Source organism: Bufo gargarizans, chromosome 4 (assembly GCF_014858855.1).
Source record: "Bufo gargarizans isolate SCDJY-AF-19 chromosome 4, ASM1485885v1, whole genome shotgun sequence".
NCBI classification, from domain to species: Eukaryota; Metazoa; Chordata; class Amphibia; order Anura; family Bufonidae; genus Bufo; species Bufo gargarizans.
This window is the reverse complement of record NC_058083.1, coordinates 473,183,327-473,207,738: the sequence shown is the minus strand read 5'-3', so window position 1 is coordinate 473,207,738 and position 24,412 is coordinate 473,183,327. Positions and strand designations below refer to the sequence as shown.

Sequence of the window (24,412 nt, the reverse complement as noted above, 5' to 3'; positions counted from 1 at the left end):
TGCATATATTAAAACATCATTTTTCTTAGTAATGTGGGCACATATGAACATGGGACCAACACAGATGCCTTCAGCTGCCAAGTGCACATGTAACAGGTCAGCCAGTGTCATAGGTACAAGTCTGCTGACAGATGCCCTTTAAGGATGGATAACCTCTTCAAGTAATTCCTTGGCCTTTTTCTAGCTTAGTTGAGTGCAGTGAGCAGAAGACTGACAGAGAAGATGGCACTCCATGTAACCCAAAAAGCAGTGAAGCTCTTAAAATGTGCTTCCATTACAACCAATCTCTCCGTAATGACACAGCTAAACGCACTTTGCTGACTACACAAAGAAATCTTGAAACCCATGAGATATCGATATAACTTTTCCTAAGCAGTACTGTCATTTAAGGTTAGTGTCCCTTTAAAATGAAGTGAAATGAATTGGGATCTATTTAATGACTGATGTGTTATCTGATCTAGGCTTTCTAAAACACAAGCACCTTTCCAATATACTTTTTGGTAATTCTCTTTAAAATAACCGTACGGCATACATTCGCACTCGTACAGTTTTATTATACCCAGCCGTACACTCCTGTAGGCTGTCTATAAAATATGATTCAGCATATATATGCGGCACAATAAGCATATAATAACTGTAATAAAGAAAAAAGATTGTGTTTACTTTGTATTATGACAATAGCATTCTGCTGCCACTAAATCTATATCTGCCATCTCCAGCTATAATCTATGAATATTTTAACACATGTGTACTCAGTGGGGTGTATTATCATACTGATATAAATAGAATTAATGAGCAGTCAACCTGCCACATGTCCTGACATATGACGGGGCAGCTACAGCGAAGGGGATTATTTTTTTTTTTCCTGTTTCACATTAAGATTTGCTTCTATATCTTGATCGTTTTCAAGCTGTAACCCGGCTGTTGTTTAAATGTGGAGAACAGTTCTTTTCTCAACCAATTATTTGCAATATTACCATACTGAGGCACGTCAGAAATCAGAAAAAGGAGGAAAGAACAAAATCCTTGTGCAACTCCATGAGTAGAAAGGACATGACGTGTTGGAATTGACAGTCTGATGTGCGGCGGCTGTACAGGATGGCAGTGCGCTGTGGATAAGGGCCATGGTATGGTTTTCGTTACCTATCACTAAGGGCCAGCGCATGCAAGGTTTCATTTAAAACCCGATGCTTGAAAGACACGCTGAAGCTGCCAAATTATTACCCGACCTTGCCAAAGAATATAACGGAAAAATACACTGGTTGTTGTAGAAATTTTCAGAAGTTTTCAAAAGCAGTAGATTTTAATAATAGAAAGATTTGAAACATTTTCATTTAACAAAAAAATCTCCAAAAATGACTCACACTGTACGGTGCTGCCATCTTTGGGGGGGTTTTGGTAACCCCAAAGGGAAGTACGGCGCTGGCTCCCCACTCCTTCTCTCCCCAGCCTAGGAAGGTCCACTGTGCTCCCGGGATGTAAGCTTCCATTTTCACCAATTGCTGCACCACGACAAATGGTCAAGTGACGCAAGGGTAGCAGTCAGCGATTGGCTGCAGCAGCGTCAAAACAGAAGTTTACATCCTGAGAGAACAGCAGAGCATACTAGGCCAAGGGGAGAAGAAATGGGGAGCCAGCACCGGGAAGCAGCTAAGTGTGCTTCCTTTTGCAGGTCTGCCCAAGAGGGGGGGTTAACAACCCCTCACCCAAAGTTAAACGATTCCCTAAATGTGCTGGTAATATAACTGAACCCTATTCACTTGAATGGGACTGTATTACATGAAATCTAACCCTGCATGATGGGAGCACTGTCATGGTCTCAGATCAAGGTCTGAAGTCAAAACATTAACTAAAAAACCTCTTAAAGTGTTGTAGCGTGCTTTGGACAGCCCCTACTTGTTGGAAGGGTCCCTGCTTGGAACCCTACCAAAAAGCTGTAATCCTCGGGAAATCTGTTAGTACATTTTATATTTCCCTACAGCGCCACCACAGGGGAAATGAATCATTACACCGTGCTCATTTAAGTTCACTCTAACCAAGAGATGAGCATCCTGAACGGAATTCCATAATAGGGTATATGGAAAGGTGTTTATTGATGAAGGGAGCTAAGCACACATGACTTCAACTGCATAATGGTTCCTGCCTAGGCTCTGAATGAAGAAAATCATGAGCAATAACATTTAAAGGGGTTCTCAGGGAATGATTTAAAATGCCTGCCAGCAACCTGTCCTAGAATATGAGCAGGACTGGTTGTCCCCATTTGTGATGGACGAACATCGGCAGGGACGAACAAGTGTTCGCGAATGGCGCGTTCGCGGCGGGCCTCGTTCACTTTAATGGCAGGCGAACCTGAAAAACCTTCAGGTCCTATTTGCAGCCAGCAAACACTTACTAGAAGTACAGAAATAGTCCCACAACATGGACAGTGATATATCAGAGGGGGATGATTGGCAAAAATTCCCACAAAACATATGTATTTTAATCAGGGGCCATTTTTATGCGTCTTAAAGAGAAACTCTCAAAAATGTGCCCTGCTGGAGCCTAGAAAACTTTTATTTCCTATCGGTTTGATGTGTACATTTGCAGCACTCTGCATTTTTGTATCCTGCAGAGTCCATTAAAAAAATGCATACGTTCATGTAAAAAAAAATCTCTACCATGGAACTGTATGGTGAACGGACGCCACTGTACGGCATCAGTCTGAGGCATCTGTTAACGCATACATTTTTGGTATGCATTAAATGGATGGAAAAAATAGGATGTGAACACAGCCCTAATGTCAGAATAAGCACCAGTACACAGCGGAGCAGTGTGGTGGAGGGGGGAGGCCGCCATGTACTGACAGAGCGCTACCTGGTCCTGGTGGTCAGGGATGAGGACTGTGTTTCCCAAGGATCATTTTCTACTGGGAAATACAGGGCACATAATACACTAGAATCTATAAAATATAAAGATATTAGCCCTACCCCCGAATAATAACAACAGTGACCGGATAACACTGCCATACCGTGACCGGATAAAAGGGTATAAGAGAGCACAGTACAGGGAATGACTAGGAGTACTGCACAGGGTGTGGTAAGAGGGCACAATGCAGGGTATAAGGGGGCACAGTATGGGGTGATGGGCACAGTCACATGACCCTGTAACATTAGAAGGTCTTTATGATGAATGCGGTTCATACGCCACCATAATGAGAGAAAGAGGAGTGAGACAAGGGTGTGATTATGTGGCTAGAGATAAAAAATGTAACTGTCGGTCAGTACAGGTCCCAAAAAATTAGGTAATAAGCATTCACCTGACAGCAAAGAACTTTGGATTCTGTGGCTTGAGGTACATTAGGCAGTCACAGGATAAAAATGTAACTGTCAGCCAGTACAGACCCCAAAAATTAGGCAATAGGCATTCACCGGACAGCAAAGAACTTTGGATTCTGTGGCTGGAGGTACATTAGGCGGTCACACGATAAATATGTAACTGTCGGCCAGTACAGACCCCAAAAATTAGGGATTCACCTGACATAAAAGGTCTTTTATGCCGCTGTATATACATGAGGCAAGGAACAATCTTTGTTCTGGGTGTTGGCGGATATGTGTGGGCTGGCATGAGGAAATTGAATTACACATAGTCATCACAGGTGTTGAATTCTTCCGAGATCCATGCCTCATTCATTTTTAAAAATGTGAGGTAGTCCACACTGTCGTGAGCGCTTATCGGTCACGATCCCCCACGGCTGTGCTGAATGTCCTTTCGGACAGGACACTCGACGAGGGGCAAGTCAAGAGTTCCATGGCAAATTGTGCCAGCTCTGGCCAAAGGTCAAGCCTGCACACCCAGTAGTCAAGGGGTTCCTTGCTTCTCAGAGCGTCCACATGAGCCGTTAACCCAATGTAGTCGGACACCTGTGGTCGGACACCTGTCGGTCTAGGCGTTCCCTGAGGCTCTCGATGGGTTGGCTGCAAGAATGATCTCATATCTAAAGTGACCAACACATCTTCAAACCGCTATCTTTTTGGAGGTGCAGTCGGATTGGTACCCGCACCTGTTTCGCTGTGGGTGGAAATTCCTCTGCCAGTGCCCACAACAGCAGAATGCAGCATCTCTCACAGCAAGGCCTGGAAATGCTGCATTTTATACGGGGGTCCCTCTTCAAACACTGGAGCACTAAGGCTCCCATTTGCATTAAATTGGAAGCGGTGGAGAGCCCTGGCTCCTGCTCATCGCCCAGGAGAATGTCATCCTCGGTCTCCTCCCCCCAGCCACGGACAACACCAGGGATTCCCAAAAAGTTTAAAGCCTGCTCTTTTTGCCCCTCCTCCTCCTTCTCCCCCCAGACACCATCCTCCTCTGACTCCTCTTCAGACTCCTGCTGACTTGTCTCAGATGGAGTAGCGCCCCCTGGGAATTAATTCAGCATTGCAACTTCTTCATCTTCCAGACAATAACTAAAGCCAAGAGGAATTTGTATCATGACAGATCTACTGTATATATATATCATTATTCTACTGCATTTAGCATAGCATGCTCCCATTAATAAGGGGCTGTGTGGGCAGAGCAGCTGCAAAGTGTCACAGACGGTGTACAGGAAACAAGGCAAAGCAACATGCATAAATGACTCGCTGGATCCAAAAACTAAGGAACAAAGGGGAGACCCCTGCAGAAGACCTGGCACTTTCCCTGGCTGCTCAGCCTATGCAAAGATCCGAATGGTGGAGGTTTGCATATCCACGTACCTTGACTATATAACCCCTGAGCACCCTACAATAGTGAGGGGACACGACCACCGGCTCCCTACACAAGATACGGAGGGAGTCAGGGTCACCTGGGATCCAGCAAACAGAAAATAACAGATAAATGTTCAACACTTAGCTTTTGTAGCAGACAGGAGAACAAGACCAGCATGCACACACACTCCAGGAAGAAGTATAAGCCGCCCAGAAAAGCATTCTGGGGAGGAATTTAAAGGGAAGCAATTAGTCTAACACATGACAGCTGAGAGAGGCTAACGAGATGAGCAACTGAATACCACAACAAAGGAAGTCAAGGAGGAGGTTCTGAAAAGCCTCTGTCAGAGCTTCTCAGCTGTCTGGTTGTGACACAAAGTGAAAGTAAAAATCCCAGCATGCATCACAGCAAGCATCTTCAGAGGAGTGATAACATGACATCCCTGGCCAACTGATACCATAGCAACAACAGCACCTTAGGTGTCATTTCATCAGTGCTTTAGCATACCTCCCAACTTTAGAATAGAAGGAAGAGGGATACTATGTGCCTAAGGCTACTTTTACACACTAGTTTTTTTGCGGATCCGTCATGGATCTGCAAAAACGCTTCCGTTACCATAATGCAACCAGATGCATCCGTCATGAACAGATTCGTTTGTATTATGTCTTCTATAACCATGACGGATCTGTCTTGAACACCATTGAAAGTCAATGGGGGACAGATCTGTTATCTATTCGTTTGGCTCAGTTTCGCCAGGCTGCAAGCAGCGTTTTGGTGTCCTCCTCCAAAGCGGAATGGAGATTGATCGGAGGCAAACTGATGCATTCTGAGCAGGTCTTTTCCATTCAAAATGCATTAGCGCAAAACTGATCTGTTTTGGACCGCTTGTGAGAGCCCATGACGGATCTCACAAACAGAAAGCCAAAACACGAGTGTGAAAGTAGCCTAACACTAAGCGTGCCGCGGCAGATTTTTTTGAGCACTAGGCCACACCTCTAACTCTGCCCAAAACATAACTATACACCTAATCCCACCTAGTCTCGTAAATGCCCCCACATAGTAATTATTCCCCCTTTATGCCACCACAGAGTAGTTATGCCAGCATTGTGCCCACTTCACAGATTATGCCCAGATATGTGCCCCCTCACAGTAGCAATGCCCAGATATGTGCCCCCTCACAGTAGTTATGCCAGATATGTGCGCCCTCACAGTAGTTATGCTCAGATGTGCCCCCTCACAGTAATATGCCAAGGATTATGCCCCCTTAGAGTAGTTATGCCCAGCTATATGCCCCCTCACAGTAATTGTCCCCTCACAGTAATATGCCCAGTTGTGCCCCCTTCACAGGCAGTTAAAAAACAAACAAAAAAAAATCACATACTTACCTCATTCCCCAGCAGCAGGATTATACACTGAGCTGCCAGCCGGCCCGCCCTCTGCCCACACCAGCAGTGTGGAGTGCAAACAGGGAGAGGAATGATGGAGCAGGAGCTGACGGACGGATCTCTACTTAATCATTACAGACAGCTGTCTCTGCTTCCTATGGCTTAACATGCACAAGAGCCGCAGCACAGCATGGCAACATCTCACCTGGCACATCGAATAGGTTCTGGGGAGCTGGGGGGGAGCAGCGGAAGAGGCAGTAGAGGAGACGGAGGATGGAGTAGAAGAACAAGAGGCCGGGCTGCATGCAATCCGTGGCGGTAACACCAAATCCACACGGGTGCCATGGGTTCCATCCTTGATGGCCTTCAGAAGGTTCACCCAATGGGCAGTAAAAGTTATGTACCTTCCCTGCCCAAGTTTGCTAGACCACGTGTCTGTGGTCAAATGTATCTTGGCACCGACACTGTGTGCCAGAGATATATTAACTGGCCGCTGAATGCGGCTATATAGTTCAGGGATGCCCTTCTGGGAGAAATATTTCCTTCCAGAGACCTTTTATTGCAGTGTGCCAATGGACCCTCATAGTAACATTATTAAAGGTTACATTTTATCTTTATGTATAGTCTAATGAATTGCCTTCCTTGTACAATGTTATAATATACTTTCTATGTTAGAATGTATATTATAGTGCATTTGTATTGTGCGCATTTGTGTGCGGTTCTGCTGCGATACTGCAGGTATATAGAGGGACAAGCGTTATTGAAACAAATAATTTCTACTGGTGTGATATACCAGTCACCCCCCCCCCCCCCCAAAATACTGATTGGAGCGCGGTGTTATAAATCAATATACTTTCTTTATAGTGCATTTGGGTACTGTATAGTGCATTTGCGCATGCGCCTACGCGAAAATTATATTGCCGATATTTTGCATTGAAAACAATTATGAATGGAGATCTCAAATTCGAATAATACATCTGGTATGTCACTGTCCATGTTGTGGGACTATTTGTGCACTTCTAGTAATTATTTCTTGGCTGCAAATATGAGCTGAAGGTTTTTCAGGTTCTCCTGCCATTAAAATGAATGGGACCTGACGCAAACATTTGATCGTGTTCGCAAAACTTCCCGGCAGATGTTCGTCCATAACTACTCCCCTCCTCTTCCTCTCTTGTGGGCACCCACGTGATGTCCATTGACACGTCATCATCGTCACCTTCACCACCACTGAAATTAGAGATCTCGGCGTAGGCAGCAACAGCAGGGACCACCCTCCTTGGGCTGATCTGGGTACTGTCGTCAGACCGCTGGGTGGCGGCCGTTGCTACCTACTCTTCCTCATCCGATGCCAAGAATGGCTGCACATCGGTAAGATATGGGAATCGATGAGAAAATAATTCCTAGGAGTCGAGTGGAGGGGCTATGGTGGTGGTGTCTTTGGGGGTGCACACAGCAAAGAGCGAGGAGGGTGCAGATACAGAGAATGAGGAGGGTGCATAAGTGGAAGGCTGAGTGAGCCACTCAACCAACTCTGACCTTTGACATAATAGCACGCACCTTCTCCAAATTCCCACTTATGCTCCGGCCTGGTGCATCTGCCTGACCCCTACCACCCCTGCGAATTGGCCTTCCTCTATCTTTGCCTGTCATTTTTAAAATTACCTTATGCCAAAGACCCTAGAGAAGACCAATATTTGTGGAAGCTGATATATGGCAGGCCTCAAAAAGTTGTTAGTTGAAACTGGTATATCACCGTCAAGCAGTAATTTTGTGGACGCAGGTATATGGAAAACCTCCATCACTATTTTGTGGACGTTGATATATGGCAGGCCTCAATTAGTTGTTAGTTGAAGCAGGTATATCAAAACCCACAATCTGTATTTTGTGGACGCAGGTATATGGAAAACCTCTATCACTATTTTGTGGAAGCTGATATATGGCAGGCCTTAATCAGTTGTTAGTTGAAGCTGGTATATCACCCTCAGGCAGCAATTTTGTGGACGCAGGTATATGAAAAACCTCCATCACTATTTTATAGAAGCTGATTTATGGCAGGCCTCGATCAGTTGTTAGTTGAAGCTGGAATATCACCCTCAAGTAGTAATTTTGTGGACGCAGGTATATGGAATTCCTCTATCTCTATTTTGTGGAAGCTAATATATGGCAGGCCTCAATCAGTTGTTAGTTGAAGAAGGTATATCAAAACCCGCAATCTGTATTTTGTGGACGCAGGTATATGGAAAACCTCTATTACTATTTTGTGGAAGCTGATTTATGGCAGGCCTTAATCAGTTGTTAGTTGAAGCTGGAATATCACCCTCAAGTAGTAATTTTGTGGACGCAGGTATATGGAATTCCTCTATCTCTATTTTGTGGAAGCTAATATATGGCAGGCCTCAATCAGTTGTTAGTTGAAGAAGGTATATCAAAACCCGCAATCTGTATTTTGTGGACGCAGGTATATGGAAAACCTCTATTACTATTTTGTGGAAGCTGATTTATGGCAGGCCTTAATCAGTTGTTAGTTGAAGCTGGAATATCACCCTCAAGTAGTAATTTTGTGGACGCAGGTATATGGAATTCCTCTATCTCTATTTTGTGGAAGCTAATATATGGCAGGCCTCAATCAGTTGTTAGTTGAAGAAGGTATATCAAAACCCGCAATCTGTATTTTGTGGACGCAAGTATATGGAAAACCTCTATTACTATTTTGTGGAAGCTGATATGGCAGGCCTCAATCAGTTGTTAGTTGAAGCTGGTATATCACCCTCAAGCAGTAATTTTGTGGATGTAGGTATATGTAAAACCTCTATTACTATTTTGTGGAAGCTGATATGGCAGGCCTCAATCAGTTGTTAGTTGAAGCTGGTATATCACCCTCAAGCAGTAATTTTGTGGACGCAGGTATATGGAAATCCTCTATCTATATTTTGTGGAAGCTAATATATGGCAGGCCTCAATCAGTTGTTAGTTGAAGCAGGTATATCAAAACCCGCAATCTGTATTTTGTGGACGCAGGTATATGGAAAACCTCTATCACTATTTTTTGGAAGCTGATATATGGCATGCCTCAATCAGTTGTTAGTTGAAGCTGGTATATCACCCTCAAGCAGTAATTTTGTGGATGAAGGTATATGGAAAACATCTATCACTATTTTGTGGAAGCTGATTTATGGTAGGCCTCAATCAGTTGTTAGTTGAAGCTGGTATATCACCCTCAAGCAGTAATTTTGTGGATGCAGGTATATGGAAAACCTCTATTACTATTTTGTGGAAGCTGATATATGGCAGGCCTCAATTAGTTGTTAGTTGAAGCAGGTATATCAAAATCCGCAATCTGTATTTTGTGGACGCAGGTATATGGAAAACTTCTATAATTATTTTGTGGAAGCTGATTTATGGCAGGCCTCAATCAGTTGTTAGTTGAAGCTGGTATATCACCCTCAAGCAGTAATTTTGTGGACGCAGGTATATGGAAAATCTATATCACTATTTTGTGGAAGCTGATTTATGGCAGGCCTCAATCAGTTGTTAGTTGAAGCAGGTATATCACCCTCAAGCAGTCATTTTGTGGACCCAGGTATATGGAAAACCTCTGATTATTTTGTGGAAGCTGATTTATGGCAGGCCTCAATCAGTTGTTAGTTGAAGCAGGTATATCAAAACCCGCAATCTGTATTTTATCACTATTTTGTGGAAGCTGATAGATTGCAACCCTTAATCAGTATTTTCTGGAAGCATACAAATGCACTATAATATACTTTATATGTTAGAAAGTATATTATAAGTATATTACACCCCTCTGTGTATCACACCTATCGATAGCACAACGTTACCAGTCCTTAAAAGGACTTTTGTGGCCCTATTAGCTAGCGTTAGGTGTCCCTAAGTTTCTAACAGCCTGCCCCTGCTCCAAAATGCAACCTCTCCCTACACTGGCAAAACACAATGTAAAATCACTGCCAGATCGGGATCTCTTATAGGGTTAGGGGTTGCCTATGTGCTGAAATGTCTCAATTGGCTGTCCTGTCCCACCTGATGGATGTGTCATGGGTCAAAGTTCGGCGTAATGCATAAGAATATGGCGCACGTGGACATCGCCATATGTTCGCATGTTTGGCAGATCGCGAACACGCAAACCAACCGCCGGGCGAACCACAAGGCCATCACTAGTCTCCATTTGCAGAGCTGCCTGTGGATGCGGGCCTCACTACACTGCTCTACAGTTAGATGACAATGATGTGATCCTGCCTATGATATGCCATCATGGCTGAGCAGCCTGACAGGGAAACTCACCAATGTGTAGTATATAAAAGTGCTAGAGGATGTGTAGTGAGGCTCGTCCCCTCACCCTGCTAGGCAGCTCTGCAAGTGTAGGGAACCAGTCCTGTTCACATTCTAGGACAGGTTGCAGGAGGCCATTTTAAATCAATCAGGGAGAACCCTTTTAGGCTACTTTCACACTAGCGTTCGATCGGATCCGTTCTGAATGGATCCGATCATAATAATGCAGACGGAGGCTCCGTTCAGAACGGATCCGTCTGCATTATATTGGCATATAAAAGCTAGGTGTGAAAATAGCCTTGGACGGATCCGTCCAGACTTTCAATGTAAAGTCAATGGGGGATGGATCCGCTTGAAGATTGAGCCATATTGTGGCATCTTCAAACGGATCCGTCCCCATTGACTTACATTGTAAGTCTGGACGGATTCGCATGCCTCCGCACGGCCAGGCGGACACCCGAACGCTGCAAGCAGCGTTCAGCTGTCCGCCTGTCCGTGCGGAGGCGAGCGGAGCGGAGGCTGAACGCCGCCAGACTGATGCAGTCTGAGCGGATCCGCATCCATTCAGACTGCATCAGGGCTGGACGGAAGCGTTCGGGTCCGCTCGTGAGCTCCTTCAAACGGAGCTCACGAGCGGACAGCCGAACGCTAGTGTGAAAGTAGCCTTAAGGCCCTTATTTTTAAGTTAATTTCCACTACTACTGTACATACCAATGCTGATAACATCAATGTAGAAATACTTGTTAAAATTAAATTAATTATAGAGGGGAAAGTTTTTATTTCTTGGGGTACAGGAGAAAATTATCTAGTATTTTTAATTGATATAATTCTAACTCTACAAAATATTTTTAAAACCATGTATGTATTTCAGCAGCATATTCATCTAATTTTACTTGCAGCGACATAATTTTAGAGATAATGTATGTCCTTACTTCCCGTCAGGAATGTCATTTCGTCCAGAAATCTGTGCCAGCTCACTGGTAGTAATAGTGTCATTTCACATTTTTCAGACATTTAAAATTCACTTAAAATGGGTTTTGGCCAAAGTCAAGTTTTTCTATAACAATGAAGATTAGCTTCCATGAGTGATATCATTTATAAAAATATCTATAAGTTGTCTCTGATTGGGTACACATACCTCCTCATTTTCTGTCTTCACTTCCTATCGATGTTTATTCATAAATGCTCCATCCACTTCCAGTAAATTGAAGTATATTCATAAGATACAGAAAAGCATAAAAGGATTCAAACCCAATAGCGTAGATATCATTGAGTCAACTTCAATATCCTTGAAGACAATGGCAGATGAGGGTACGTTGCTCAGTTTGGCTCCATTTCTTTTTCTCCATGCACAACCTAAGGTTATGGAGGGCTCCATTTCTTGATATATTTAGCCCCTTGAGGCCCAGAAGATTTTTCTTTTTTGCATTTTTGTTCCCTGCCTTAGGGTACTTTCACACTTGCGTTTTTCTTTTCCGGCATAGAGTTCCGTCACAGGGGCTCTATACCGGAAAATAACTGATCAGTTTTATCCCCATGCATTCTGAATGGAGAGCAATCTGTTCAGTTTGCATCAGGATGTCTTCAGTTCAGTCGTTTTGACTGATCAGGCAAAAGAGAAAACCGCAGCATGCTACGGTTTTCTCTCCGGCGAAAAAAAACTGAAGACATGCCTGAACGCCGGATCCGGCATTTTTTCCCATAGGAATGTATTAGCACCGGATCCGGCATTCAGAATACCGGAATTCCGGATCCGTCGTTCCGGCATGCGCAGATCGGTAAAAATGTGAAAAAATGTACAAGACGGATCCGTCTGTCCGCATGACAAGCGGAGAGACGGATCCGTCCTTGCAATGCATTTGTGAGACGGATCCGCATCCGGATCCGTCTCACAAATGCTTTCAGTCAGCGGCAGATCGGCGGATCCGGCGGCCAGTTCCGACGACGGAACTGCCCGCCGGATCACACTGCCGCAAGTGTGAAAGTAGCCTTATCAGAGTCTTAACTCTTTTATCTCTGTGTCAGTGCTTTAATACAAAAAAAAAACAAAAAAAACTTTATCATTATATTCTGACCCCATAACTTATTTTATAGTTATGTCTACAGAGCTGTGTGGGACTCATTTTTTGCTGGTCAATCTGTAGTTTTTATTGATACCATTTTGGCATATGCATGACTTCTTAATTTCTTTGGGAGGTAAAGCAACGTAAAATGGACAAATCGACAATTTTTTTTTTCTCATTACACGTTCACCTTATGAAAGAAATATTTGTATATTATGGCTATAATATAAAAAAATTTAGGGTTGTTTATTTTAATTTTAATTTTGGGGAAAGGGGGATGATCTGAATTATTTGATATATCAACTATTTTTGTAACTATAACAAGCAATCACTAGATTACTATTTCTATTTAGTATATTCAGTATATACCAGAGTATGTCTGCAGCTAAAGGCCTATATTGTAATAAAATTGTGATAGGCAATGGAGCCTCCAGCAGGCTCTGGCCTATCCTTACCAAGTAAAAGCTTTCCCGATCACATTTGACCATGACACCTGAGGGGTCAAATGTCTGCGATCGGCATTATCGATGATCATAGACAATTGACCCAGCTGTCTGCTGTATGAAACAGCAGAAACCTGGCAGCTATGGCACCTAATTTAAAGTGGCAACTTCCGTCGTACATGTATAGAAGTGAACTCTATGAATTTGTAAAGTGCTGGGGAATATGGTGGCACTATATAAATAAATGTTATTATTTTTATTATTATTTACTGTGGCCAAGGAACTGTCTTTGTAGCATTGTGACGAGGCCAGATTAAAGTGGCCCCCGGTCTTGCAAGACCATCTTTCACATGCATATACCATTACCGTGAGTGGTGGTGCATGGATGAATATACATCATTTGTGAGGTGCGTCACAATAAAAACACACCCGATGAAGTATATGCATGTAAGCGGCACTACTCCCAGTAAGAGAGCATGTGTGAGATTGAAATGGTTTCTTAATCCGGCCTCATTGGAAAGAATACATATTAACAGCGCTATAAAGACCATCCTTGGCCACAGTAAAGATAATATCATGTACAAATACGGGTTGTTTTAAAGATTGCTCTCTGCATATCTCTTTTCTGAGATATGTATAAATTGCATTTCATCCATTAAATCTTCCACATTGTAAGTGGTTGGCTGAAACAATATAATCAAAGGTTTTCTCATCAGCTTTAGCTATAAAACAGCAAAACTCAACTAAGTGGAAAACCTGCAACGGTCAGAAATAAGGGAAAGGTACGTAGTCCACAGACTTCTCTGATTTATAGACTTTGACTCAGATTTATACGCACGAGACAGACAAAGTGGCTCAAACAGAGATTTGCTTACAAGCCGTGGCTGTGCAGAAACCTGCTACTATTCTTCACATGGGCCAAGCATCAAGACTATAGAGAGATATAGCACTGCATAAATTACCTTACAATGATTAGAAAGAAATGTGAGGACAGGAGAACCCAAAGTAAGATTTTGAAAGGAGGATTTTGGTTATCAGTTTTCTGAAGGTCAAAGAAAAGCCAAAAGCCACACACTTTTCAGAAATGGTTTCGTTTAGGAATAATGAGGAACATTTTGTAACATCAGCCTGAACCTGGAAACCACAAAATAACATAAAACTGTACTACTGCAGAGGAAGGATTGATGAATGATCGGTGGGACCCACATAACCCCTAGGAGTAAAGAAAAATAACTGTTGAAAATGTTTATGTACTTGGACAACGTCCTCAGCGCATTCATTTCCAATTCTCATTGAGGTCATTTATTTATTTTCTTTTCAAGATTATTACATATACAGATGTAGCAAAGCTGACTGTCATTGAATGTCTGTGATATTTCAATAGGGTTAGTTGTATCCGTGTGGGAAACTGCAGATATCAACACATTACAATTAACTGTGCACAATAACCGAACAAACTATCTACAAATTGTATCTAATACATTTGTATAAGTTTTAAATTTTACAATCTAAACAGGTCTAAATTTTGTCCGAATTAGAAAAGTTTTCCAAAAGTTAAATATAGATGACTTTTCCTCCACATAGGTCATCAATTTCAGATTGGTGGGCACCCCCCTCAGTCGAGTATGTGGCAGCCTCATCCCGTCCATCAGTCACATGGTCTTTGTGCAGCTCAGTCCCATTCAGGTGGATAAAACGTAAATACAAGACGAAGTACAGTCACTATACAATGTATAGCACTGTGCCTAGTATATTGTAAAGAGGACACAGCACTTGTCCAAGTGCTGCTGACCCTTCAGCTGATTGGTGAGGATGCCGGCAGCCGGACCCCACAATCAGGTAATGATGACCTATCCTGAAGATGACTTGAAGCTCCATTTTGTTAATATACAGCTCCAAACCACCTGCTTCCAGCCATAGCATTAAAGGGGCTGTGCAATGCTTAGATATTGATTGCCTACACTCAGTATAGGTAATCAATATCAGATTGGCGGGTCTGACACCAGGCAACCCCTGCCAACCAGCCATTTGAAGAGGCCATAGTGCTTCCTCTTCATTTTTAACCTACATGCCGTCTAGATCATAGTGGCATCCACGGCACACCAGTAAAGATAAAAGCAAATCTTTTTAATCATCAAAGAAGTGTTAACATCACTTATTATTCCATACAGTATTATTTATATCCAGGAATAGAACAAAAATATTAGCCACATTGTATTCCCGGACGTTTCGGTCTGAATTAGACCTTTATTAGCGGGATCTGTCAACAACATATCATATCTCAGATTATAACCTGGTACATAATGTACAGAAGAATTACGTATATGAGAAAAAATTATAGGTGGAGGTCAGGAAGAGAAGTATGAAAAGAAGTGCGTGGGAAAGTAGAGTGGATGGTGTTCTCAGGTGCATATAATGGGGGGCACATCGATTAACATGAATGGCAATGAAGTAGTTAATAATTGAAATATGCTTTAGTGATGCAAGAAAAACATTTAACGTTGATAAATATTGCAAGAAGATTACCTCGTTGGTGACAGGAGGGTATACGCTATCCTGGATGTATGTTCATTGGTCTAGGGGGTGGTTTAAATGGCCGCAGGTACGTGGCATCGGTGGGTGACGTCACGGTTAGTGACATCACCGCGCTGAGGTGAAGAGGGCATGAGCTTGCGCATAGAGTCAAGAGCGACCTATGCAGTGTGGGTCAGAGGCATGTGCATGGCAAGTAGGGAGGTGGAGTATGAAAGAGAACTGGCAGTGTGGGCAAAGCAGGAACGGGATGTGTGTGTGTGTGTATATGTATGTGGGACAGAGAAATGCCCAATGTACGTAGACATGCTGAAGAAGGGGAATTAGCGTGGGAAAGGAATGAACCAAAATAATAAAGGAAACATGAGATAATGCAGTGAGTAGGAGTGATAATGTAGTGATGGAGGCATAATAAAAGATGCAAAAAAATAAAAATGCATAAAATAAAATAAACCATGTATAGTAGGACAAGGTGATCTTACAACAGTATAAGGAAAAATAATAAAGTAATAATTCCAATTATGGTATATGAAGGAGTAGTCAGACAAGAATAAAATAATCAATCAAATGAAAAAACATCAAATGAAAAACGTGAAAAAAATTTGAAGAAAATATCAATACATGAAAAGCATGCAAATAAAAAAATCATGAACCAAATATTAATTAGCTGGGAGTAAATAATACAATGAAGTAGGATGTTAGTAAGGGAAACTGCAATCATTGAGGTGAGGGGGGTTAAGGGAGAGGGGGGGTCGGTCAGTTCAAACGAGAGTCCTTTTGGATCCATAGATTGGACACTATCACCTAGAGGACAAAATAGGGAATGTAACTTCTTATTTATATAATAATAATGACTATTTTGTCTTTATTCTAGACACTCTGATTGGGATTAGGTGACCATGGGTGAGAATTCCCCCCCCCCCCCCATCTTCCCCCACCTCCTTTCCCTTAAACCAACCAACTCCCCTCTCCCTTAATCCCCTCTCACCTCCATGATTGCAGTTTTCAGTTACTAACATTCTATTTCATTGTATTATTTACTAGCAGCTAATTAATATTTGGTTCATGATTTTTTATTTGCATGCTTTTCATGTATTGGTATTTTCTTCAATTTTTTTCATGTTTTTCATTTGATGTTTTTCACTTTGTTGATCGTAATTTTTTCATTTGATTGATCATTTTCTTCTTGTCTGATATTCCTTCATATACCATGATTAGAATTATTACTTTATTATTTTCCTTACACTGTTGTAAGATCACCTTGTCCTACTATACATGGTTTATTTTATTTTATGTATTTTTATTTTTTTCCATCTTTTATTATGCCTCCTTCACTACATTATCACTCCGACTCACTGCATTATCTCATGTTTCCTCTATTATTTTGGTTCATTCCTTTCCCACGCTAATTCCTCTTCTTCAGCATGTCTACCTTGATCACGCATCTCTCTGTCCCACATACATATACACACACACACATCCCGTTCCTGCTTTGCCCACACTGCCAGTTCTCTGTCATATGTACTGCTCCTCCCTGCTTGCCATGCGCACGCCTCCGACCGAACATTGCATAGGACGCTCTTGATTCTATGCGCAAGCACATGCCCTCTTCACCTCAGCACGGTGACGTCACTAACCGTGACATCACCCACCGATGCCACGTACCTGCGGCCATTTAAACCAACCTCTAGACCAATGAACATACATCTAGGATAGAGTATACCCTCCTGCCAATGAGGAAATCTTCTTGCAATATTTAACCACGTTAAATGTTTTCCTTGCATCACTAAAGCATATTTCAACTATTAACTACTTCATTGCCATTCATGTTAATCGAGGTGCCCCTCATTATATGCACCTGAGAACACTATTTACTCTACTTTCCCACCCACTTCTTTTCATACTTTTCTTCTGGACCTCCACTTATAATTTTTTTCTCATATACATCATTCTTCCGTACATTATATTCCAGGTTACAATCTGAGATATGATATGTTGTTCACAGATCCCGCTGATAAAGGTCTAATTCAGACCGAAACGTCCGGGGAATACAATGTGGCTAATATTTTTGTTCTATTCCTGGATATAAATAATACTGTATGGAATAATAAGTGATGTTAACACTTCTTTGGTGATTAAAAAGAATTGCATATCTTGACTCTTGACTGGAGTGCCGTGGATATTCCTACGCTCAAAATTCTCTTCTCACACGAGCACCCAGACCGGCACATTGGAGTGCAGATCACATATTTACAAAATAGATCATAGCAGCGGCGCAATGTAATTATACCTTCCTCTCCAGTTCAATTGAATGGGAGAGGAAGGTGTAATTACAGAGTCCCGCTGCTACAATGTAGATGGTGAACAAGTTAACAGTGAAGAGGACACAGCGCTCGCACAAGCACCACGGTCTCTTCAAACAGCTGATTGGAAAGGGTGTGGTGTGTTGGACCCCCATCAATCTGATATTGATGACCGATCCTGAGGATAGATCATCAATATCTAAGCATTAGACAAGCCCTTTAAATTATGTAATTCCGGGTTTATTGAAGATAAATTTATACCACTCCCATTAAACTTAATAAACCCGTCTTCGGTCAGTTCTTAAGCACCACTAATGGTGGTAGGCCGGCATACATTTTAGGACTACTTTTTGGCTGTGTAAAGGGTAGCAGAGGAGTTGGAGCTCTGGCCTCTCTGTTTGGGTAAATTATTGTAAACCCTGTGACGTCCAGAAAATGAAGGTTGCAAAAGTAAGAAAGAAATAATGGGGGAGGGGACATTGTCTGCTCTTAAAGGGTAAAGGAGTTGTGCAGTTATATAAAATTGTCTATCCTCAGGATAGGTCATCAATATCAGATTGGCACAATTGTCTGACTCCTGGCACCCACACCCTTTACTGGTACTACCTAATTGCACAATTCTCCATCTGGTGGAGGGTGAGTACCCGGCTCTCTTACTCCAGTCTCTGGTGTTACTTTGGAAGCTTCTTCTACTGCCCCTTATGTCTTTGGCACTAAAACTCCAGACACTCCAATCACTCCTATCACGCCATATCTGCCTGTGCATACTTACCAACATTTAGGTTGGCAAAATTGGGGCACCCAAAACCCCACCCCATGGGAAAGCCCCAACTTCTGCCCTGAAACATCCACATATCATTAATCCTGCACGTTTTCGGCCAGGGACAACTGAAATTTGCTGTGACTGTTTCTGAAAATCAGGGACAGTCCCTTCAAATTCCGGACAGTTGACTATGCCTGTGCCCCAAAGCTCTGGCAGGAAAAATAGGCTTACCTGACGATGAATCTTCCCTCCCAATTTATATATAATAATTTAAATAAATAATATAATTTCAACCTAATTTCCATTGTGCTATACATCTGTTCTCCTAGAAATGTATGAATAAATTGACAATTGTATCCCTACACAGTCTGACAGTCAGGTTTCCCCCATCTGGGACACCATTCTATAAGCGCATACTCCAGTTTTGAAGGTTTCAGCACAACCAAGTATTAAATAAATTGGGAGCATTTTTGTGCCTTTTTGGGCCAGAAAGTCAAATTTAAGCTCCGGCCATTTAACACACAATTTTCTGAAAAGCGCCACACGTGATGTAAAAAGGTGTGCACAAAAAATTTGATGTGGCAAAAATCTGGCATAGCAAGTATAATAAATTTCCCTCCCCTTTTTTTGCAATTCGGTAGCAAGGAAGGGCGTTATTTTATGGTGTTAGGTTCTTGTAACTCATAAAAGCAATTCAGCACATAAACGAAACGCACTGTGTCAGTCGGGGTCTGTTGGGTTCCCTTTCCGTTATCAATGTTGCACTACTTTTTTTCTAGATTTTTTATCAGAACGGAGTATCCAGCATAAAAGTGGATGAAGCCTTAAACCTGGATTATGAAATGTTTCTGTGTATTTGTATCTAAAAGGGAAATCACAATGTGAGCCCCACTGAGGACAGAGATGCAGAATATGATGGTGCTACGTAAGCAACAGGAAGAAATTATGTTTTTTTGTGAACCTATACATTTTTTTTTATGTACTGTCATAACACATTTTTTTCCATTGGGATTTAGCAAAAATATTTACAGCAAGGCAAATGCACGTTATTTCCCTGATTTGTTAGCGCAACGACATGATAGACTGCTAACTATAATTGGTTAGAAAATTGACTTACTTTTAATGATACAGTCTCAGGTTGCATCTGACTGTCTCAGAAATGACAGATGAAATATGAAGAGTAATTACAGATAAGGAAACAAGAGGAGGATGCTGAAGGTGGAACGGCTGAGATTGCAGCAACATCGCTAGGAGGAGAAAAAAATGAGATTGTGACATTGATTAAATAGCTTAAGACTACACTGAGAATATATCCCAGGGTGCTGAGAGTTCACAACTAAGTAAAAGAATGTAAAAAAGAAACGGAGACTTATAGTAAACAGGTTAGTAATGATAATAAAACAATGACATAGTAACAATGACAGAGGGATAAAAACTCACAAATAACATTAGATGTATGTTCTGGCAACACAGGCAAATGATATGCCGGCTTTGTAGTTTTGATAGGATGCTGTGTACTGAGATTGTACACAATGTGATACCTCTTGGCGCAAGACAATGACTGTGATAGGATGACTCTTTTTGTAAACGTTTTTTATTGGATGACAACGCGTTTCGGAGTAAAAATACTCCTTTTTCAAGTCTTTGGCCATGCCACACACAGCAGCCCAGACCTAAGTTATTTTGACTGGCCATGCTACTTGCCTTCGCCCGGTTGCAAAGACTTGAAAAAGGAGTATTTTTACTCCGAAACGCGTTGTCATCCAATAAAAAAAAAACATTTAAAAAAAGAGTCACCCTATCACGGTTGTGGTCTTGCGCCAAGAGGTATCACATTGTGTACGATCTCAGTACACAGCATCCTATTGCACTTCTTATCACTCCTTTGGAGACCTGGCAACTCCACCAACAAGGACTGAGAAGATACCGGCAGCACCGACCCTTCGCCCATACGAGGATTTTTTGTCTTCAATAGGGATGAGCGAACTTGTACTTTCAAGTTCGGCGTACAAGGTTCGGGTTGTCCAAGAATTCTGTTACGGATTTCATTACCATAAGTTATGGTCTGTGGTAGTGGAATCCATAATGGAATTCTTAGATAACACAAACCTTGTACGCCGAACTTGAAAACAGAAGTTCGCTCAACACTAGTCTTCAAAAGAGATGAGCGAATTGATTCTAAACAAATCAAAGTTTTGTAACAGTTGCACCCAAATCCATATTTCTGGTGATTCAATTTGGTAAATTTTGGGGCAGAGAGGGGGTTAAAAAGAATTTAAAAAAATCATTTTAAAAAATGGTGACAGACAACATGAAAAAAATATGTTCTCTGACACATCAGAGCGTCATGCACAAATTGTCAGGCCAACTGGAGCGGGTAGAATAGATTTTTACTGGAATTGAACCTAAATGGAATTTTGAATGATTCGATTACATCTAGTTTTCAGTAAGCTAAACAGTACCAGGCAACTGCATAAATAACAATTCCCTGACATTATGGTACTGAAGCTTCCTAAGCATTCATACAATATATCGTATTACATAAATTTATTTTATATATTAATTACTTATTACAAAAAGGAAAAAGAGGCAGAACTCCAAAATAAAGTGAAAAAATGTAAATGTCTTAATTCACCTATGCTTCTGCAACGTTTCAGCTCAACTTAATTGAGCCTTTGTCACATCTATATATATAAAGAAGGACGTACATATGTATGTATGTGTATATGTTCCGCGATCACTAAAAAAATGCAACCATCGATTTTAACGAAACTTGGTATACACATCCCTTGATACCTGGAAAGAAATCTTGTGGGGGTCACAGCTCTCTAGGATGTACCATTCCTGAGAAATTCCCCAAAAATTACCTGAATTAGCCAATACAAGCCTGCAAGTCTTTCTCTTCATATCCCAACTGCCATACACACGGTCACATGTCCCTTATCAGCCAATAGAAGCTCGCAGGCCCTTAGGCTGGGTTCACACCTGAGCGTATTCCGTATGCGCTTTTTACAAGCGTTTTTATTGGGTGTTTTTGAGGCGTTTTTGTATTGGAAACGCGCGTTTTTATGATTGACAACAGAGGTATCCAATGAAAAACTGCCATGTCTACACTTGAGGTGTCCAATGAAAGAGACTTCCTGCGGAGCTATTTCCTGTGTGTTTTCCTGTGTGAGTAGAGTGTGGAACAGTCTGTAATAACCATGGATCTCCGCAAAAGACGGCAAACAGCAGCAATAGTATCAGCAGTGCTTATTATGCGTTTGAGGAGAAGGAGACTGAACAGGCAACAGTTCGGGGTCCATCCAGTGATTGCGAACCGACAGCAAGAGGACAGTTCTGGGTGATGTACGAAAGCCTTCGTGCACATGAGGAAATTTTTTTTCCTACATACGGATGTCCATAAACAGGTTAGTACATATACAAAACTTATTGTTGTGGAGTCTATAATGGTAGCATGCTACATTAGTTATTTTTGTCAGTATAGTTAACCCTCACAATTTTTTTTTACAACAGCTTTGATGAGCTCCTGGGATTGATGTCCATCCATTTGAAACGGCAGGAGACATTCATGAGGGACAGCATAGCACCAGTGGAAAGGCTGCTCATAACGTTGCAGTAAGTAGACAAATCACTGCACAAATAATCCTGTGCTGCTGCAGGTTGTGACCTATGTGTGTTTGTGCAGGGGGTATGGCATGTGTGACTGTCCGAAATATGTGTAGCACAACCATACCTAGTTCAAATAAACGACCCCCCAAAATATAACCAAAAAGACACCAACGCTTGAGAGTTAAATATTAATAAAATATTAATAAAATATTAATAAAAGTATAATAATAATTAAAAGTGCAATTAAAAGTGCAAACGTTGCAAAGAAACAAGTGCAATATTTCTATAAAAACAAAGACAAGGTGCACGGCATTTTGCCTCCTCAACGTGGTTAAACACCCTGGAGGCCAAAATGAAAAAGGTGCCTAGAGTGACAGATCTAATAACTCACAAGTTGTGAGAACGCTAAGTCCTCCTGCATCTCCTCCCTCATTCCACGTGAGCGGGCACCAATCTGCGTTTGTGTGGTGGTGCTGTGCCCCAGGTTGGTGGAGGGATAACCATAGGACGAATGTGTTCGTGGCTGCCATGTGTCGTGATGGTGTTGCATGGGTGTTTGTGGGTATGTTTGAGGCGTGTGTATGTGCATGGGTGGTGCATGTAGAGGCGCAGTAGTCTGATGTGTGGTACCATCAGGTGGAATGAAGGAGTCAATACAGCGTGTGATTGCGTCCCGTACTTCAGTCTGTCGACTCCTAGGCACCCTTTTCATTTTGTCCTCCAAGCTGAGGAGGAAAAGGGCCTTGCACGAAAGCCTGGGGGCCGGATGGGCCATGGCATCCAGGCAATCAATAAGCCGGTCCTTTTCTCGTTCCGGCCTCTTTCTGCGTGATCTGGGATTGGCCCTACCACTGGTCGGTTCCTGGGCAGGTGGAGCAGTAGGTGTGGGGGTTGATGATGGTGTGGTGGGATTTGGTGGTGGTGTACTTGCGGGCCCAGTAGAGATGCAAGCGTCACTTTCCCTGGTGGCCTCCTCATCTTGCTTCTCTGTAGCCTTCCAGCTACGGTCAGTGCTGTAAAAAAGTAAAGTATATAAAAGTATGTGCAATATATGATTATAAATGAATGTACTGTCACACATAACCCTCACAAACATTCATATTGAATTAACCTACCTACGCATTTCTGTGCAGGGCACTAGAAAAGCCAATTGCTCAGAGTGACTGTAACTTGATGGGGCCATTGCAGCAGCTCCGCTTCTGTACTCCCGCTCCTTGCGTCGGTGCCGAATGAAGGCATCCTTGAGGCTCTTCCATTTTGATTTCAGGGTATTGACTGTTGAAAAAAAGATATAAACATCAACTAATGTAATTTATCTTTCCTTTTCCATATCTTAGGTATTTAGCAACTGGACAGTCATTGGTCAGTCTGCACTCTGCCTTCATGATTGGTAAATCGTCAGCAAGCGACATCATCCGGGAAACATGCAGTGCCATATGGGATATCCTTCATGCGGTTGTGATGTCCAAACCGAACAAGGATGAGTGGCAGAAAATTGCTCACAAATTTTACCAAACATGCAATTTTCCTAATTGTGTGGGGGGCGCTAGACAGAAAGCATATCCGTGTGATAAAACCCAAGACGAGTGGCAGTAGATTTTTTAATTATAAGAAATACTTTTCCATTGTCCTTTTTTACGTATCTGATGCCAACTACTGCTTCAGATACATAGATGTTGGATCATATGGAAGCAGCTCAGACTCTGCAGTATTCGCTCATTCAGATTTTGGACGAATGTTGAATACCAATGCTCTGTTCCCCACACCAAGCTGCCTGGCACCGCTGATCCGGCTATGCCTTTCGTATTTGTAGGTGACGAGGCATTTGCTCTGGGTGAGCATCTTATGAGGCCCTACTCAAGCCGAGGACTGTGCCTTGAGAAAAGGGTCTTTAATTAGAGACTAACCAGAGCTCGCAGGGTGGTGGAGTGTGCATTTGGCATACTGTCAAACAAATGGCGCTTTCTGCACTCTCCAATCAACCTGAAATTGAAGAACGCCATCTCTGCGGTTAAGGAAGTTTGTTGCCTTCACAATTTTGTACGAAAAAGGGATGGATTCAATTTTGCGGTTTCATTGGTGCATTCCATGACGAGTACAAATTGCACCGGCGCCCGTGGTACCACACATGGAGCCACCATAAGGGACAAGTTTGCGGCCTATTTCATATTACCGGAGGGGGAGGTGCCATGGCAATTGCAAGCTATACAAGCTTAATTAATTATAATAAAGACTTTGCCATCTTTTTGTTCTGTGGTGCATTGTGTAGTTGTAGTAATAAAGTGTCACGGACGGTGTACAGGAA

The 24,412-nt window shown here is 42.2% G+C and overlaps 1 protein-coding gene across 1 annotated transcript in view; it reads right to left on the bottom strand.

Annotated features, from left to right (window-relative positions):
- Positions 1-24,110, bottom strand: part of LOC122935499 — a 30,045-nt gene extending 5,935 nt beyond the window's left edge. Inside the window, exons 1-3 of the mRNA XM_044291262.1 lie at positions 24,053-24,110; positions 23,223-23,382; positions 22,499-23,120 (exon numbers count right to left, since the gene is read on the bottom strand). Of these exons, the coding sequence (XP_044147197.1) occupies positions 22,499-23,120; positions 23,223-23,382; positions 24,053-24,110 (840 nt within the window). The remainder of the gene's footprint in view (positions 1-22,498; positions 23,121-23,222; positions 23,383-24,052) is intronic.
- Between the last annotated feature and the right edge of the window lie 302 nt (positions 24,111-24,412).